The sequence below is a fragment of the Paroedura picta genome, chromosome 17, assembly GCF_049243985.1.
Source record: "Paroedura picta isolate Pp20150507F chromosome 17, Ppicta_v3.0, whole genome shotgun sequence".
Lineage (NCBI taxonomy): Eukaryota > Metazoa > Chordata > Lepidosauria > Squamata > Gekkonidae > Paroedura > Paroedura picta.
The window spans coordinates 8,153,904-8,173,162 of NC_135385.1; the positions used below are offsets into that span (position 1 = coordinate 8,153,904).

Below are 19,259 nucleotides of genomic sequence, written 5' to 3' on the forward strand. Positions count from 1 at the left end.
TTTACCCATGGCATGAGCTTGCGTGCATGCACGAAAGCTCATGCCTTGAATAAAACTCGGTCTTAAAAATGCTGTGGGGCTCACTGCTTCTGCCCCCCACGGCCACCCGCTTGACTCTAACCAAAGCAAATGGGTCTCGAATCCGTCAAACCGGAACTCTCCCCAGAACCTGAAACGGCTCGACAGAATTTTGGTCGCCTTATGAAGAGACCAAAGAGTCTCTGGAAGAGAGAGGCATTGTACAAAAGAGAGGAAGGCAGCAGGAAAGGTGGGCGGCCAGATGGGAGATGGACGGAGCCAGTCAAGGAATCCACGGCCGGGCAATCCAGATTCTTTAAATTCTGCATTCAAGGAGGAAGAAGAAAACAAACAAACGCCCACTCTTCTCTTGGTCAGATGCCCTAGAAATCTGCCTGAGTCTCCAGGAGCTAGCTCACTCTTAGCTTAGGCCTTTTTCAGCCCAGCTCGCTGGGCAAGCAGGCAGCCTTCTGCAGGGACAGGAGAAGAGGGACTTCTGGATTGCCTTCTTTAGGAAGCTGCAACCGAGTTAGAAAACTTCCCCTGCGAGACATTGCACGGCATACGCTGCCTGCATTTTATTATTTGCAAGAGGTCAACCTGGGCAGCTGATTGGCACGCGCGCGCCAACCCTCGCGCGCCGCCCGCAGCCGCTTCGATCACATGACGGTCATAGGACTGGGCAGCTCGTACCATCTCCTCAGGAGGGGGGGCTCGGAAGCCAGAAAGTGGCCTCAGGGGCACTCCCCGTTCCTGCGACGGACTCCTTTCAACGTTTCACCCCCCTTTTTGGCCCTTCAGGTCCTCTTCAGCGTTCGTTTTTGCCCCCCGTCGCTCTGCGGGCCACACACCCTCGGCTCTGGGATTACGCCGCCTCCCCCGTTTTAGAAATGGTCTCCCCCACTGTGTCGTTAACGCGAACGCCCTCGGGCTGAACTATTTACTGATTCCAGGGAGGGGGGTCTGCAGAGGCCGTGAAGCGGGGAGGAGGTTACTCAGGGAGGTTTTGGGAGTCCAGACTATGTCTGAATGTGTTTATTAAAGTCTATTCTATACTTCCTAAGCTTGGCGAGGCTGGTGGAAGCAGCGGGAGCTTTTTCGTACCCCCCTTTGAAGGACGACGGGTGGTATCTCCGGCTCAGTCAGGGTCAGGCGCTCTGGGTCGGGACGGCACCGGGCACCGGCGCGCATGCGCAAAGTGGAAGGCGAGTCCAGCAGGAGGGCGAGAGGGAGACCTCAAGCAGGTCTAGCGCCTTGCAAAGACGCCTGGAAATAGGGGCAAAGGTAGGCTTATCTGGATGGGGGGGCAGCCCTGCGCTGGGCATGCGCCAGCGTCTTCTGAGAGTCCAGCTGGTATGAGCTTATTGCAATTTTATTGACTTTATATTTGTAGCCCGCCTTCTTAATATCTGATCCAGGCGGGTGGCATCCGTGCAATCCGTGGGACTGCAGGAGCAAATCAGGGAGCTATTATTTCCCCCTGTCTGCGAGTGGGATTTTATTCCTTCAAGCACAGAATCCTTTTAATTTTATTATTTTGCTTGAACTAGGGTTGCTCCAGGCAAGGTGCGTTATAAACAGGTGCAATACTGCCAGCCTGGGGATGCCAATCAGGGGCTTTGTGGCTGGGATGTGGGTCGAGAAGGAACTCTTGTGAATTTGTGGTTTGGGGGCGGGATTGGACACGGGAGTCCCAAGTGCTCATAATCTCCCTTCTAAGGAGTTAGATTTTCAATTGTCTGTGTTGTCTGCTCAGCAGGCAGCTGCTCTCCAACCACTTTCCCATCCCCTGCTGCCTGGCCAACACAGCTACTGCTATAGAGAACAAGTGAAAGGACTTGAGTTATACTGAGGAAATGTGATTCCAAAAAGATAAACTCCCGTCCATCTTGGTATACTGGCAAGTCACATAACTGGCTCTCTCCCCCTCTATGAATAACCTTTGGGAAAGCATCTTCCAAAAGAAAGGCCCGTTTTTATACTTTTCTTTGGCCTCTCTGGAAAAAAAAAATCAGGACATTGTGTTTTAGCAAGCGTGATGCGTTCGATGCCATGATTTTCTTAAGGCTGTGGTGGTTTGCTGTTTGTCGTTTCCCTGAACAAATACAAACTTAAGTGAGCGTATGTGGGTTTTTTTCAAGGACTGGATTTACACGCAAAGCTGAACTGGGTTTGCTCCCAAAGCAGAAGAAGGTGTAACTTTTGGCAGGAATTCAGAGCAGTTCTGTGGTCTCCTCTTGAGTAGCAGGGACGGTGCCGTGATGAATGCCATCGTCGTCCTGTGTCATTTCTGCGAACTGCATGGCCCACGGACGCTCTTCTGCACTGAAGTCCTCCACGCCCCCCTTCCGCAGGGCCCGGGAAATGGGGACAGCCCTGGGCAGGAAGAGGAAGAAGGGGGCATTCAGATGAGCAGTCGGATTCGCTCTCACAGCCCGGCCGAGGGTGCCAGTGCCGACTCCAGCAGCCCGGGACCGAAGAAATCGGATATGTGTGAGGCAAGTAGGCCGGACTTTGAGGAAGAATTTGGCCAAGTTCTGTCTCTCTACAAAGGGCAAGGTGTCTCATGGTAGCTGGAAAAGAAAAATATTCTCCCTTCCAATTGCAGAGCTTCTTGGAACCATGCAATTGGAAGGGACCTTTCCTCTCCCCACAACAGACATCCTGGGAGGTAGGTGGGGCGGAGAGAGCTCTGAGAGAACTGGGACGGGCCCAAGGCCGCCCAGCTGGCTGCAGTTGGAGGAGGAGTGGGGAATCAAACCTGGTTCTCCAGATTAAAGTCTGTCAGTCTTTAACCACCACACCATGCTGGCTCTCAGAGCTTGTGACCGCCTGAGAAGGGGCAGAGAAGGGATTCGAACCTGGTTCTTCCAGATCCTAGCCCGACACTTCTAACTCACCTGCCGCTCTCTTTCTTTCAAAGGCCGTGGTCTCTCAGCCTCACCTACCTCACATGGTGTCTGTTGTGGGGGAAGGAGATTGTAAGCCGCTTTGAGACTCCTTTGGATAGAGAAAAGCAGCATATAAGAACAAGCTCTTCTTTTATCCTTGGAATTTCATCAGCGAAGTGACCTCCTCTCTGCTCCTCCTTTCAGGGCTGTCGTTCCCTTCCGGCGGGCCACCCGGGCTACGTCAGTCACGACAAAGAGACCTCCATAAAGTATGTCAGCCACCAGCACCCTAACCACCCACAGCTCTTCAGCATTGTGCGCCAGGCGTGCGTCCGGAGTCTCAGCTGCGAGGTAAGCTGAGAACTTTTGGCATCCCTGTTGGCCTCAGTGGTGCAGTCCAGGTCTTTCCAAGGAAAGGGAGCCCCTGGGGCTCATGGGAATTGATGTCCATAGGCATCTGGAGAGCCACCGTTTGCCCACCCCGCCTTAGATCAACCTCACAGTTCCTGTGGTGAATCCCTTCGGCTCCGCCTCTTGAGACGGCCATGTTGAGCTTTGGCTCCACCCCCTGTGGCGGCCATATTGGTGTAGCGCTCACCACCCGTTCCTTCTCTGTGCTCTCACCCTTCTCCCCAAGGTGTGCCCGGGCCGCGAAGGCCCCATCTTCTTTGGGGACGAGCAGCACGGGTTCGTGTTCAGCCACACCTTCTTCATCAAGGACAGCCTGGCACGGGGGTTCCAGCGCTGGTACAGCATCATCACCGTCATGATGGACCGCATCTACCTCATCAACTCTTGGCCCTTCCTGCTGGGCAAGATCCGGGGGATCATCGACGAGCTGCAGGGCAAAGCGCTGAGGGTGAGGGGGAAGGGGGCGTGGGAGAGACAGAGCGGCTACCATCTACACCAGGGGCGGCCAAACTCTTCCTCCCTGGACTACAATTCCCACGAGCTCCTGCTAAATAGGAATTGTAGTACATGGACATCTGGGGAGCCACCCCTGAATTCCGCAGCAAAATAATTTGGGGGCGAAACGTCCATTAGACGTTCCTGATGGTTTTATTGGCTTTATTTATTTATTGTCAAATTCCTATCCTTCTCCCTCTCCAAGGACTCGTTAAGAGCAATTCCTCAGTGGAACGGGCTTCCTCAGGAGGTGGTGGGTTCTCCTCCTTTGGAGGTTTTTAAGCCGAGGCTGGATAGTCCTCTGACAGAGGAGGGCCTGCTTTGAATCATAGTGTTTCCCGATTTCCTCTCACCCCTGCTTGCTTTCGCACCACAGGTGTTCGAGGCGGAGCAGTACGGCTGCCCACAGAGGGCCCAGCGCATGAACACGGCCTTTACACCGTTCCTGCACCAGAGGAACGGCAATGCAGCCCGGTCCCTCACCTCGCTGACCAACGATGAGAACCTGTGGGCTTGTCTCCACACCTCCTTTGCGTGGTAATGCGCTCTCCTTTGCGTGGTAATGTGTATGTTTTGGGCGCATGTTGATACAGTCAGGTGGTGAAGATGGTTTGGGTTCAAGATGGATTCATGGAGGAACTCTGTATCAGTCACTCCTAGCTAGTGTGGCTGAGGAGAACCTCCATGTTCAGAAGCACAAAATCTCTGAATCCCAGAGCCAGGAAGCTACATTAGGGAAAGGCCTTGGCCTCTATGCTCTGTTGTTGGCCACTTGGGAGGCTGGACTAGATGGACCATCACCCAGCAGGGCTGTTCTTACGTTTGTGATAATTGCATGCTGGGGAGGAGGCGGGGCTTGTGGCTGGCTGGCTGGGTGTTGGATGTTTGCTGTAATTTATGCAAGATGGCGGGGTCATAGTCATCACCATGTTCTGTTGGCCACTGCCACGTTACGGCTTTCTATCCTGATCTTTGTAAGTTTGTTTTAATTTTCCCAGGCTCTTGAAGGCTTGCGGGAGCCGGCTGACAGAGAAATTGCTGGAGGGCGCCCCCACTGAGGACACGCTTGTCCAGATGGAGAAGCTCGCAGGTAGGATTCGAACTCTTGATCAGAGAGGCACTTCCCCCTCCCTCACACCTCGTCTCCTTCCTTTCCTTTTGCCTTTTCCAAGGCCAAGTTTGTGATTACTCTTCCGATTTTGTTTTTCCAGATCTTGAGGAAGAATCCGAAGGCTGGGATAACTCCGAGGAGGAGGACGGGAAACCGGCCAGCCGGGCGAATCCCGGGGAAGGCCGCGAGCTGGTCAAGAGCCCGACCGATTCGTCTCTGGTGCTGGACTGCGGCAGCTGGAATGGTGGAGTCAGAAACCAGCCAGTTTTCCGGTCTCTCCGTCATTTGAGACAGGTGTGGGATCGGGGCCCTTTGCTTGTTGGAAATCTAAGATGTCTGTGAGCTCAGTGGGGATCTCTGATTTATGATTTATTTATTTCGTTTATTTATTTGTCACACTTCCATACCGCCCTCCCTTGTGGCTCAGGGTGGTTTACAATAAAATTTGTGGCTCGCAGTTTGGATCAGGGGTGGGCAAACTGTGGCCCTCCAGCTGTCCATGGACTACAATTCTCATGAGCATGTGCTGCCAGGGGCTCATGGGAATTGTAGTCCACGGACAGCTGGAGGGCCACAGTTTGCCCATCCCCTGGTTCAAATAATGCGATGCTGGCATAGTACAGGGAACATAATAACAATTTTCCAAGGATGTCTTTGGTTTCTCAGGTCCTGGGCGTGTCGGCTTTCCACATGCTGGCGTGGCACGTCCTCATGGGGAACCAGGTCATCTGGAAAGCGCGGGACCCAGACCTCGTCCAGTCTGCCTTCAACGTCCTACGGGTAGGGATGGCCAGCCGGCTCTGCCTCCCCCAGTCCCTCCCGGAACGTGTCACGGGTGGTGAGGCCTCTTGAGTGGCTGCGACGTCACAGGACCAGGCCAGACGGCCCTTCTCACTTGTCCCCTTCTCCCCTCTCTGCTAGACCATGCTGCCCGTCGGCTGCGTTCGGATCATCCCCTACAGCGACAAATACGAAGAAGCCTACAGGTGTAACTTCCTAGGCCTCGCCCCTCATGTGCCAGTTCCGCCTCACATCCTGTCATCTGGTGAGAGCTGCGTTTGCCACCCCTCCCACCAACCCCTTTTGCGTTGCCAGTTATTTTCCAAGGAGATTTAAGTCCGTTCCTGCAGAAACTGTTGAGGTGTACTTTTTTGGGTTGGGTGGGCTCTAAAGTTATGTTAATGCGGCTCATTCATTCATTCATTCATTCATTCATTCATTCATTCATTCATTCATTCATTCATTCATTCATTCATTCATTCACAGTCATTGGCCGGGGTCAGAATATAGCTAAAAGCACGGTAATTTTATTATATTAATAACAACCAAGTCACTTAACCTCAACTAAGGATTTCCACACTCTGCTGGCAATACAACAGAACTCTGCCTCTGTAGAAGAAATAGAATTATCTTTTTCTGCCATGCAGAAGGTTGCTTAATATCTTTTATGAATTGTTCTGTTGAAACGTTGCAAATTGCCCCGAGCTGGCTATGCTGGGAGGGTCGGTGAATAAATCTCGCAGAGAGACAGAGACTCCGGAGCGGCTTCCTGTGGGAATTTCTGTTTCTACAAAAAATCAGTATAACTCTGCCGGGCTTGAGTGCACATGTCTCTTGATTTAGAGTTTGCCGTCCTCGTGGAAGTCCGCACGGCCACCCGCTCGAGCCTCTACCCCGTCTTGTTCGACGACGAACAGGCGCTCAGCAAATACGAATTCGTGGTCACCAGCGGGAGCCCCGTTGTGGCGGACAGAGGTAAGCAGCCTGCTTGGCCACGCTGAAATGTGGGTTTTTCGGTAAAACAAACAGATGTTACGCTGGGCTTGGTAGTGGCTGTAGATTTGGGGAGAAAACGTGTTGGCTATGGACATAGAAAGATGAGAGATACTGAGGGACTGAGGTGAAAAGGAAGTGAGCTTGTTTGTTGCCTAGAAGGTGGGAAGAGTTCTGGTCTAATGCGGCTCTTGATGAGCCATTGGAAGCCTGATTTGGGTGTGCAGGTAAAAATAGCACTGCTTCATTGGTCTTATTTCTCAGTGGATTTTTAAAAATTACACTTTTTCTCCTTGCTCTTAGACTTCCTCTGTGTGTACATGAGGCTCCACCTCCTGTGGCAGCCATTTTGTGGTTGGCTCCTCCTCCTGTGGCCGCCATTTTGTGGTTGCACCCTGGATCAGAATTTCAAGGCCCTAGAGCTTGCCAATTGGGTGTGTAGTTGTGTTTAGACTTAGTTACCCATTCATCACGTGTCAAAGGCTTTCTCTTCCTCCTTTTCTGGGAAACAGTTGGTCCAACCATCTTGAGCAAGATTGAAGCCGCTCTGTCGAACCAGAACCTCCTGGTGGACGTCGTGGACCAGTGCCTCATCTGCCTGAAGGAGGAGTGGATGAAGTAAGTGACCGTCTCCACTTCTGTAAAAGCTTTTTAAAGCAGGTTCCCCTCGCCCCAGGAGAATGTAGGAGCAAGAGGCTGTTTGGGTCAAGGGATTGTTAAAAGATGTCTGGGTTTTTAAGGTTCTTGAGAGGTGAGCTCAAATAATTGTGTGAGCCCAGTGGCTGAAGGAGTGGCAGAGTGGGGTGGGCCAACTGTGGCTCTCCAGATGTCCATGGACTACAATGGCAGGGACTCATGGGAATTGTAGTCCATGGACATCTGGAGAGCCACAGTTAGCCCACCCATGGTGTAGAGTCAGACTAGAATCCGGGGAGATCCTGTTTGTAATCCCCATTTCTACCAAAGCTTACTGGGTGATCATAGGCCAGTCACAAACTCTCAGCCTGTCCCACCTTGCAGGTTGGTTGTTGTGGGGGAACGGAAGAGAGGAGAATCTCACTTTGCTTAGGATCCCTCTGTGGTTTTAGCTGGCTTGGCCACTTACATCTAATAGTAGTTTGTAATTTTTTAATAGATGCAAACTTTGAGCTGCCGTTCCCCTTTGGTGTCTTGCTGCGCATAAACACGTGCAAGACGGATTCATTCTTGAAATACTCTGGTTTATGCCCAGTTCCAATTTTCAGTTCATAACAAAGAGCAGAAATGTTGTACATAGTGTGTTTACATGAACAACCCAAAGGAAACCTCCCTTTTCTTGAGAGGATAATTTACGCTGCTGCTACCTTGCAGGGCTGGGATGGCGGTTTTTGGTTTTTAATTTCTGTTTCTTTCTTTCTTTTTCTTTTTTGGGGCGCCTGCATGTGTTGCTTTTGGCAGCAAAGTGAAAGTCCTCTTCAAGTTCACCAAAGTGGACAGCCGGCCGAAGGAAGACACCCAGAAACTGCTGAGCATTCTGGGAGCCTCGGAGGAGGACAACGTGAAGCTGCTCAAGTTCTGGATGACGGGCCTCAGCAAGACCTACAAATCCCACCTCATGTCGACTGTGCGCAGCCCGACATTGTCGTCGACCTCAGAGTCTCGGAACTAGCCCGGCTTACTTTGTGGGATCCTGTGCTCTGGCCTTTCCGAGGGCTGAGGCAAGGACAAATGGGAATTCTTGGATATCCATGGAGAGCTATGACTTTCTACTGTATCCCCGGATGCCTTAATCCCCTGTGTCCTGGTTTCTGATCATTCAGATGCTCCCACTGGGATCTTTTCTATGTCCTTTGACCAGGAGGCACAATTGCGTCTTGGACTGGAAACGGTAAACGTTTGCCACTCTGCAGAACCTTCTTTTGCGAAATCCAAAGGCACATTGAGACGTCTGAACTTCTCCTACGGGATTCTTGAGAAGTGCTTCACCTGTGAATTTTTCTAGGGACAGGTTAACGTAATTTTACAAAGGTGTTCTCTCTGTGGCCGTCGATTTCCTACAATGTAGCCAAAAGCAGAACCAGAGGTCAATTCTTACACTGAAGGGAGCTTGGGCCACTAGGCTGGCCCTGTGATTCACCTGATTTCTCCTAAGAAGAAAAAGTTAACACTAAGAGTGTGTCACGTCTCACTATCCAGTGTTCATCTAATAGCCGGCGTCTGATCTGGAGCTTGTTTGTTTCAAACCTAAAGAAATGTTAGGTGTGATGTAATAAGCGAAACAAGTCTTGTGTATTTTGGGCAGGGATGTTCTTGGAATCTGCGAAAGAACTTTTAAAGTCCCATGTTTCCTAGTTTTGTTTCCTTTATATTTAATTCCTCCCCCCTCCCCAAAACAAATATTTATGTGGGAATTTAAAAGGGAAGGGAAAAATGAAGATGGCTTTTTAAAACTGGATATATTTAACTTCTGGAACGGTTGTCTTTGTAAGGCGTTAACATTTTAAAATCTCAGCCTCTGTGGTTTATTTTTAAAAATAGACCCAGGCTTGTTTTCCTGTACAGGAAAGATTCCTTGCTACGTTTTACTTGCCACTGGGTTTCAGTGGACTTATATTGATTCTGCTGTTGACATTGTTTTAATTTATAAGCCATGTTCAATCTGCAGTCTCTGCAACTAAATAAAATCACCCTTTCCTCCCCATCCTTGTTTAAATGGCCTTTATGTGTATGCATGTTAGGTTGCCTAACTCTATTTTAGGAATACCTGGTGAGAATGGGATTTTGGGAGGAAAGGTCCTTAGTATGCTATAATGCCACCTTACTGTTTTCCACAGAAAGAAATTGCACAAATGTTTTAAATTAATAGTAAAGAAATCATCTATATAGTCTGCAGATCAGTTGTTATTCTCCAGGACCCCCTTGCAAGATGCCAAACCTACTGTGTGAATGCATATGGAGTTTAAAATGCCACCAGGGTCTTGTTGCTGCCTCAAATGCATAGTCTGCAACCACATAATAGAAGAGTATACAAACCAGCATACCCTGATTTTTCATTACCTGAAGGAGTCTCATAGTGGCTTACAATCACCTTCCCTTCCACTCCCCACAACAGATACTCTGTAAGGTAGATTAGGCGGAGAGAGCGCAGAGAGAACTGCACTGTGAGGACAGCTGTAATAGGACTGCGACTAGTCCAAGGTAATGCAGCTGGCTGCATGTGGAAGAGGAGTAGGGTATGAAACCCAGCTGCTCTTAACCACTACACTAAGCTGGCTCTCCTGAGCAGAATGTTTTTGGGTGGTGGTGGTGGTTTACAATTGTAACAAAACTTCTGTATATTTTCAAACACACACATCTGCTCCAAGTTAATACATTACAGCTGTAGGACCATATTCACTAAAATAGTGTTACTACTGTGGGTGGATGGGTGGGGGAGTCTGGGGAGGGGCTTCAGGGAGGCACTTCTTTGCCCGAGAAAGCCATTTTAAATGCCCGCATAGTGCAGGGGGTTGGACTAGATGACCCTGGAGGTCCCTTCCAACTCTGATTTTAATATATTCTATTAGTTAATTCCATAGGAACCTGGAACGTCAGATCCATGAATCTTCCATAGGAACCTGGAACGTCAGATCCATGAATCAAGGCAAGCTGGACGTGGTTAAACAAGAAATGAGAAGACTGAACATCGACATTTTAGGAATCAGTGAACTAAAATGGACAGGAATGGGTGAATTTAATTCAGATGACCATCAGGTATACTACTGTGGACAAGAATCTCGCAGAAGAAATGGAGTAGCATTCATAATCAATAAGAGAGTAGGAAAAGCAGTCTTGGGATACAATCCCCAAAATGACAGAATGATCTCAGTTCGAATCCAAGGCAAACCATTCAACATCACAGTGATCCAGGTCTACGCCCCAACCACTGCTGCTGAAGAGGATGAAGTTGATCAGTTCTATGAAGCCCTACAACACCTTCTAGAAGCAACGCCCAAAAATGATGTGCTTATCATCATGGGGGATTGGAATGCTAAAGTAGGAAGCCAAAAGATAACCGGGATAACAGGCAAGTTTGGCCTTGGAGTACAAAATGAAGCAGGGCACAGGCTGGTAGAATTTTGTCAAGAGAATACAATGGTCATAGCAAACACTCTTTTCCAGCAACCCAAGAGACGACTCTACACATGGACATCACCAGACGGTCAACACAGAAATCAGATTGACTATGTACTCTGCAGCCAAAGATGGAAAAGTTCTATCCAGTCAATAAAAACAAGACCAGGAGCTGATTGTGGTTCAGATCATGAGCTTCTTGTTGCAAAATTTAGGCTTAAATTGAAGAAAGTAGGGAAAAGCACTAGGCCACTCAGGTATGAACTAAATCATATCCCTGACGAATACACAGTGGAGGTGACAAATAGATTTAAGGAATTAGATCTGATAGACAGAGTGCCTGAAGAACTATGGACGGAGGTTCGCAACATTGTACAAGAGGTAGCAACTAAAACCATCCCAAAGGAAAAGAAATGCAAGAAATCAAAATGGCTGTCTAAGGAAGCTTTACAAATAGCTAAGGAGAGAAGGGAAGTGAAAGGCAAGGGAGAAAGAGAAAGATACACCCAATTGAATGCAGAATTCCAGAGAAAAGCTAGAAGAGATAAGAATGCCTTCTTAAATGAACAGTGCAAACAAATAGAAGAAAACAATAGAATGGGGAGGACCAGAGATCTTTTCAAGAAAATTGGAGATATGAAGAGAACGTTTCATGCAAAGATGGGTATGATAAGGGACCAAAATGGTAGGGACCTCACAGAAGCAGAAGAGATCAAACAAAGGTGGCAAAATTATACAGAAGAACTATACAAGAGCGAGCTTAACATCCCTGATGACCACAATGGGGTAGTTACTGACCTGGAGCCAGACATCCTGGAATGTGAAGTCAAATGGGCCTTAGGAAGTCTGAGCAACAATAAAGCTAGTGGTAGTGACAGCATTCCAGTTGAACTATTCAAAATCTTAAAGGACGATGCAGTAAAAGTGCTACACTCAATATGCCAGCAAATTTGGAAAACTCAACAATGGCCACAGGATTGGAAAAGGTCAGTTTACATTCCAATCCCAAAGAAGGGCAATGCCAAAGAATGTTCAAACTACCGCACCATCGCACTAATTTCTCATGCTAGCAAAGTTATGCTCAAAATCCTACAAGCTAGGCTCCAGCAATATGTGGACCGAGAACTTCCAGAAGTACAGGCAGGATTTCGAAGAGGCAGAGGAACTAGAGATCAAATTGCCAACATACGCTGGATCATGGAGAAAGCTAGGGAGTACCAGAAGAACGTCTACTTCTGCTTCATTGACTATGCTAAAGCCTTTGATTGTGTGGAGCACAACAAATTGTGGCAAGTTCTTAAAGAGATGGGAATACCAGAGCATCTTATTTGTCTCTTGAGAAATTTATATGCAGGTCAAGAAGCAACAGTGAGAACTGAACATGGAATCACTGACTGGTTCAAAATTGAGAAAGGAGTTCGGCAAGGCTGTATACTGTCGCCTTGCCTATTTAACTTGTATGCAGAGCACATCATGAGAAATGCGGGATTAGAGGAGTCACAAATTGGGATCAAGATTGCAGGGAGAAATATCAACAACCTCAGATATGCAGATGATACCACTCTAATGGCAGAAAGTGAAGAGGAACTAAAGAGCCTGTTGATGCGGGTGAAGGAGGAGAGTGCCAAAGTTGGCTTGAAACTCAACATCAAGAAAACAAAGATCATGGCATCCGGCCCTCTCAATTCCTGGCAAATAGAAGGGGAAGAAATGGAGATAGTGACAGATTTTATTTTCCTGGGCTCCAAGATCACTGCAGATGGGGACTGCAGCAAAGAAATTAAAAGACGCTTGCTCCTGGGGAGGAAAGCTATGGCAAATCTAGACAGCATCCTAAAAAGCAGAGACATCACCCTGCCAACAAAAGTGCGTTTAGTCAAGGCTATGGTCTTCCCAGTTGCAATGTATGGCTGCGAAAGTTGGACCATAAGGAAGGCCGAGCGTCAAAGAATTGAGGCTTTTGAACTCTGGTGCTGGAGAAGACTCTTGCGAGTCCCTTGGACTGCAAGGCGAACAAACCAGTCAGTCCTAGAGGAGATCAGCCCTGACTGCTCTTTAGAAGGCCAGATCCTGAAGATGAAACTCAAATATTTTGGCCACCTCATGAGAAGGAAGGACTCCCTGGAGAAGAGCCTAATGCTGGGAGAGATTGAGGGCAAAAGAAGAAGGGGACGACAGAGAATGAGGTGGATGGATGGAGTCACTGAAGCAGTAGGTGCAAACTTAAATGGACTCCGGGGAATGGTAGAGGACAGGAAGGCCTGGAGGATCATTGTCCATGGGGTCGCGATGGGTCGGACACGACTTCGCACATAACAACAATAACAACAATTAGTTAATTCAGGAACATTTCTTTGCTTTCCTGGGGAGACCTCACTCGTGATAAAAGACTGCTAAAGGTAAAGGTCAACCTAAACATTAACTCGGACAACACTTAGCTAGCCTTGTTATCCACTGTTGGACATGCAGTAAGTGTTCCCTGTGTTATATTACTTTTTAAAACGTGGCTTGCCGTATCCAGCGCTGGATCTTAATGCATTTTAATACTGATTTTTAACAATAATTTTATTTTTAGCCCACCAAAGTTATTCATGGCAAGTAACAGCATTCATTAAAAAAATACTTTATTTTTAAAATTAAGCTTTTCCTATGGGGAACTCTCCAGATGTCCATGGACTACCATTCCCATGAGCCCCTGCCATTATGAGCAGTCCAGGAGTATCTAGAAAGCCCTAGGCCGCTCCCTATTTGCATGCTGTCACGTGACCCTCACTTTCTCCACCAATGAGGAGGCGGAGAGGGAAGGGGGGAATCCGCCGGCGGCGGTTGGGCGTCGCGCACGTGCCGTTAGCGCGCGTTGAGGCGGTGGTCATGTGACCTCGCGGCAAGGCGGAGGCCGAGTGACCTGGGCCGTCGACAGCTCGCAGGGGCTCATGGGAATTGCAGAAAAACCCCCCTAACGAGTCAGGGAGCGAAGCGAGCGCGAGGTATGCGGAGGCGCGCATGCGCGGCGGCGCGTGCCAGGCGCCGTTATCTTTCCACCCAATGGGGAGGCCGCGAGGGGAAAGAGCGGGAGAGGCCGTTGGCGCGCGGCGCATGCGCAGCAGCGTCGTCGTCGTGGTCGCTGAGGCGGCCATGTGGCGCGGCGGGGCCTTCGTGTCGCTGGCGGTGGCGCTGGCCCTGGCGGTGGAGGCGCTGGCCGAGTGGCTGCTGCGGCGGCGGCGGCGGAAGGCCCCGGGGCGCGAGGTGCTCTTCTTCCCGTCGCGGCTGACGTGCGTGGAGGGCCTGCTGGCGGCGGCGGAGCGGGGCGGCGCGGCCCCCTCGTGCCCCTGCCCGCTGCCCCACGGCGACAGCCCCCTGGCCCGCCTGCTGGGCCGCCTGCTGGGCGCGCGCCGCTCCCTCGAGCTCTGCGTCTTCGCCTTCTCCAGCCCGCAGCTCGGCCGCGCCGTCCTCCTCCTGCACCGCCGCGGCGTCCGCGTGAGGGTCGTCACCGACGCCGACTACATGGCCCTGCGCGGCTCCCAGATCGGCCTCCTCCGCCGCGCCGGTAAGGGCCCCGGGCAGCCACAGGGACAGGGACAGGGCGGCCACACGGCCCGGGGGGGGGATGGAGGTTCAGGGGCTTCAAGGCCCCAGTGGGGAGACTGCCCGACTGATAGTGCCCTTTGTCTGGCGGAAGCGTCAAATGGCGATGCTGCCCGTCTGATATTACCTTTTCTATATCTAAAACTTCAAATACTGATGTTACCTGTCTGATTTTACCTTTTGTCTGCTTAAAATTTCAAATGGGGATTTTACCTGTCTGATATTACCTTTTCTATATCTAAAACTTCAAATGGGGATGTTAGTTGTCTGATATTACCTTTTGTCTGCTTAAAATTTCAAATGGGGATGTTACCTGTCTGATATTACCTTTTCTATATCTAAAACTTCAAATACTGATGTTACCTGTCTGATTTTACCTTTTGTCTGCTTAAAATTTCAAATGGGGATGTTACCTGTCTAATATTACCTTTTCTATATCTAAAGCTTCAAATGGGGATGTTACCTGTCTGATATTACCTTTTGTCTGCTTAAAATTTCAAATGGGGATGTTACCTGTCTGATATTACCTTTTCTATATCTAAAACTTCAAATACTGATGTTACCTGTCTGATTTTACCTTTTGTCTGCTTAAAATTTCAAATGGGGATGTTACCTGTCTGATATTACCTTTTGTATGTTTAAAATTTCAATTAGGGATATCACCCATCAGATATTATCCTTTGTCTGTCTGAAGCTTCAAATGGGGATGCTGCCTGTCTGATATTACCTTTTGTATGCCTATCATTTCAAATGGGGATGCTACCTGTCTGATAGTACCTTTTGTCTGTCTGTAGCTACACATTAGGATATTATTTATTTGTGACATTTGTGTGCTGCCCTTCCCTACGGCTCAGGGCAGGAGGTCAATAAACGTAAACAAGAACGATACATCAAACTGTGGTTATAAGGAAGGAAAGGCGACAACCATAATAATAACAGTAAACGGAGAAACTGACATTCTAACGGAGTAGACAGTCTTAACAGGCCCATGGTTGGTCAGTTCAATCAGATGGGTTTGAGGAAGGGAAGCTCCAGGGCCCAGTAGATGTTGTTTGATTCCAGTCTGGGAGAACTGCCCGAAGAGAAGAAAGTAACGTGAGCCTTAGGGGAGGGTGGTATATAAATAAAATAAATAAGTATACCAGCGCTTGTGGAATCCTGTGCGCTTTATAATCTTTTATTATAAATAACAGTTGGTTTTGATTGTTGAACCGCTTATGTTGTGAAGAAGAGTTCAGCTGCATGTGGAGGAGTGGGGAATCAAACCTGGCTCTCTTGATTAGAGGCTGCCCATTTTAACCACTACACCAAGATTAAGACCTTAACATTAAAAACAAGGTAACATTTTAAAGTCCCAGGTTTTATTGTTCTAGGAAGTCTAGAGTTTTTGCAGGCACACCATGGCCCAATTTTTACTGCATCTTTGGGGGAAGGGCAGGCTCCCCTTCCATCTTCCATGTTACCTCCCCCCCCCCCCCTTCTAGTCCTGTGTGTTAGTGTTCCATTTTTTTTGGGGGGGGTTCTAACCTGGTTCTCCACGGTCCTAATCTTAACCCCCCTAATTTGGGTTGCCGAATCAGGTTGGGGAACTCTTGGAGATATGGGGATGGAACCTGGGAAAGACAGGGACCTTGGTGGGTTCAGTGCCATAGAGCACGGGTGGCCAACCAGTGGCTCTCCAGATGTCCATGGTCAACAGTTACCATGAGCTGCTGCCAGTTGGTCATGTTGGCAGGAGCTCATGATAATTGTACTCCGTGGACATCTGAAGAGCCACTGTTTGGCCACCCCTGTGAAAGCAGCTATATTCTCCAGAGGAACTATGTCACCAGGAGATAGATTCCTACCTACAGGGTAGCATCCCTTCTCTACTTTTCATTCATCGTCTCAGGAATTGCTACAACAACCCTGCAAGGTAGATTGGTGGCTTTCGCTCTGCCTGTTTGAGAACTGGTTTCAAAATTGCTTTTTTTTTATTTCCAACCTTTAAAACACAGAAATAATTTTAAAGAAATCAAAGGGCCTTTCATTGTCCTCTTAAAAGGTGCTCTTGGCCGTCCCTACCCCAGTCCTGCTGATTTAAAACTACTATTTATTAGTAGTATTTGTTGGTTATAATAGTGACAATGCCCTGATCTCTTCGGAAACTAAGCAAGGTTGGCCCTGCTTAGTATTTGGATGAGAGACCACCAGGGAAGTCCAGGGTCCCTACAGAAAGGCAGGCAATGGCAGGCTATCTCTGTCTTGAAAACAAGGATACCATGTTGGCTGCGGCTTGATGGCTCTTCCCACTTCCCAGTAGTATCACCGCTTCATAAAAATATTGGCAAAAATACTTATGGAGGTAGAATTAACAGTGGTGTTCCAAAACCAGCACTGGGCATTTATGTTATTGCATCACATAGAATCCAGGCACTTGGTGTAGTAGTTAAGAGCAGCTGCTTCTCATCTGGTGGGCCAGGTTGGATTCTCTGCTTCACTACATGCAGCCAGCTGGGTGAACTTGAGCTACACACAGCCCTGTTAGAGCTGGTCTCACAGAGCAGTTTCAGCTCAGCCCCACCTGCCTCAGTTTGTCTGCTGTGGGGAGAGGAAGGGAAGGTGATTATAGGCCACTTTGAGACGCCCTACAAGTAGTAAAAAGAGTCTAAAACCAACTCTTCTTTTTAAATACACTACATTTGATGACTTCTTATAGTAGGGTGGAGTTGTATTTTAAAGGTCCTTTGCGGCTTAGAATTTTCTGATTTCAGAAAAGGGCAGCCATCTCTTCAAGAAACTTAGTTGTGTAAAAGGTTTTTAAAAAATCTTGGATCAGAGATCTGACAATACTAAAAGATATTTTTAAATACTTCTAAACCAACATGTTGTTGACATTGTGCTGCTTCATGCATGAAGAAGTGTGTCCCCCCCCCCACATCTGATGAGAAAAGGTACACAGTAAACATGAAGTTAAAAAAAAAAAGCAAAACACCTCCAATGAACATGGATATTCAGTTTGGGTAAGAGCCAGGAACAAACAAAAGTATTCCTTTGAGACCTGACAGAGGTTTTCCAAAGTAGTTGACTAGACGTACTGTTGGCTTTTATTCCTACTTGCAGCCTCAGATCTTACTAACCTCATAGGTGGTCAAAGGCCACTTTGAATTAATATCCCATGATCTCCTGATGTAGGACAGTTGTTGGTGCAATCAATCTCCCTGCACAATACAGGGTGTGTTACTGCAGTGAATATCATATTGTTGGAAACATTCCGTTTCTGTGCTGGGAAAGTGAAGACTGGTAACGGGTGTCTTCTGGGTTTGCAGGGATCCAGGTGCGTCACGACCAGGACAGCGGCTACATGCACCATAAATTTGCCATCATAGACAAACAGTTGCTGCTCACTGGCTCCCTCAACTGGACCGCCCAAGCCATCCAGCACAACAGGGAGAATGTTTTGATTCTGGAAGATGCAGAGTATGTGAAGCTTTTTCTAAAGGAGTTTGAAAAGATTTGGGAAAATTACAATCCAGCTAACTATATATTCTTCTCCAAAGAACAGGCTCCACAAAAGCAGAAGCCTGAGACAGAAAGGCAGCTTAACAAACGATAGTTTGCCGCTAGCAAAGAGTTTCTTGCAGAGACTAGTCCATGGAGAATAGGACAGTTCTTAAAGATGTTATTAATGGCCTTTTTTTCTAGCTGTTGTGTGACAAGCACAGTTGGTACTAATATGTCTGAATAGATCATTATTATGACCACAAGTTCATCCAAGTTGTGATGTTGTGGTGTTCTTATTTAAGTGTTTCCCCCCCCCCCCAGAGAAAAATGTATAGTTCGCTCATTACGTTAGGATGTTAGAAACTATTCTGCAGCAGAAAGGTTGAGTGTACATATAAATTTGTGTATGTTTGTATAATATATTGCAGCACTGATGCAACATACTTTCTCTAATAATGACTTAAAAATACAGATATCTTTCCCAAGCATGTTTATTATTTCTGAGATTTTAAGGCCTAGGTTTCCTCTGACTGTTACCACTCTGGAGATTCTGCACCGGACGGCAGGCTGGAGTTTGAGGCGGGGCAGGTTGTCCCACCTCTTCCTGCTCCCGCATGGGGGAGCATTTGACCCACCCTGAACTTGTGCTCCCACGTGGGAGCTGAGGCTGCGTAGTTCCCAGTGCGGAAACAGTCTCCGTGCTCCTTTCCTGCAATCAGTAATGTTAAACATGGCTACAGCTTCCATAAAATCAAAAAGGGACAATCATGCATCAACCCCCACATAAATTTGAGCATGCTCTCTGTGCTCAGGTAAATTTCCTTGCAAATGAATGCATTAAACAGAAGCACATGAACTTCCCCCACGTTCCCCCTTCTGTAAGATCTACTTGCCAGAGAAGAGCCTCCAGTCAGCTGTTTTTATGCAGGTGTTTTGTATGTGTGGAGCTGTGGGAGAAAAGCACCAATTTGAGAGTGGACCAGCAGGGTGATGTGCCAACCCTTTCTCTCGTAGCAGCTCTCTAAAGGGCCAGTGGAGGAGACTAGGGTTGTGCATTCAGCTAAACTGAGCCAAAAAAACCCCACCAGAAACCTGAGGACAGGTTTTTATTTTTCTCTTCTATTCAGGCTGGTCAGCTGAGATGGGAGCTCTGAGCTTTGGCTGCTCCAGCTGCTCCTTTCAGGTCCCTGTGCAGCAGGGAGATCTGTCCCAGCCCCCCGGAGACCCTGAAGGGGTTTAAAGTGCCCAGCAAGCTAAATGCTCCCAGCCAATTTTCTCATTACTTTGGGATGTTAGAAACCGTTCTGCAGCAGAAAGGTTGAGTTCTAGGTTATAGCTTTCCAAAGGGCGCTCAGGTTTTTCATAACTGCTATCTTGAGATTTTTAACAAATGCATACAG

The 19,259-nt window shown here is 48.3% G+C and overlaps 2 protein-coding genes across 4 annotated transcripts in view; both read left to right on the top strand.

The window, feature by feature from the left end:
- Positions 1–1,078: 1,078 nt before the first annotated feature.
- On the top strand, positions 1,079–9,379 carry FLCN (folliculin). Of its 2 annotated transcripts, none has more exons than XM_077316525.1 (12): positions 1,079–1,302; positions 2,264–2,516; positions 3,114–3,260; positions 3,547–3,768; positions 4,192–4,352; positions 4,814–4,905; positions 5,027–5,220; positions 5,593–5,706; positions 5,848–5,971; positions 6,550–6,681; positions 7,212–7,317; positions 8,137–9,379. In XM_077316525.1, exons 2-12 carry the CDS (start codon positions 2,280–2,282, stop codon positions 8,345–8,347), a joined length of 1,740 nt encoding a protein of 579 aa, XP_077172640.1. In that variant the 5' UTR covers positions 1,079–1,302; positions 2,264–2,279; the 3' UTR covers positions 8,348–9,379. The 2 variants fall into 2 exon arrangements, with proteins under 2 accessions (XP_077172640.1, XP_077172639.1); XM_077316524.1 differs by having other exon boundaries at positions 1,081–1,302; positions 2,160–2,516.
- A 4,055-nt stretch (positions 9,380–13,434) lies between these two features.
- Positions 13,435–19,259, top strand: part of PLD6 (phospholipase D family member 6) — a 45,621-nt gene continuing 39,796 nt past the window's right edge. The window contains exons 1-2 of one of the 2 annotated variants that reach the window (XM_077316694.1): positions 13,435–14,338; positions 17,685–17,835. In XM_077316694.1, coding sequence (XP_077172809.1) covers positions 13,795–14,338; positions 17,685–17,835 — 695 coding nt within the window. In that variant the 5' untranslated portion in view covers positions 13,435–13,794. Of the gene's footprint in view, positions 14,339–17,684; positions 18,345–19,259 lie in introns of those variants that run through there. The other variant, XM_077316693.1, reaches the window with a different exon arrangement.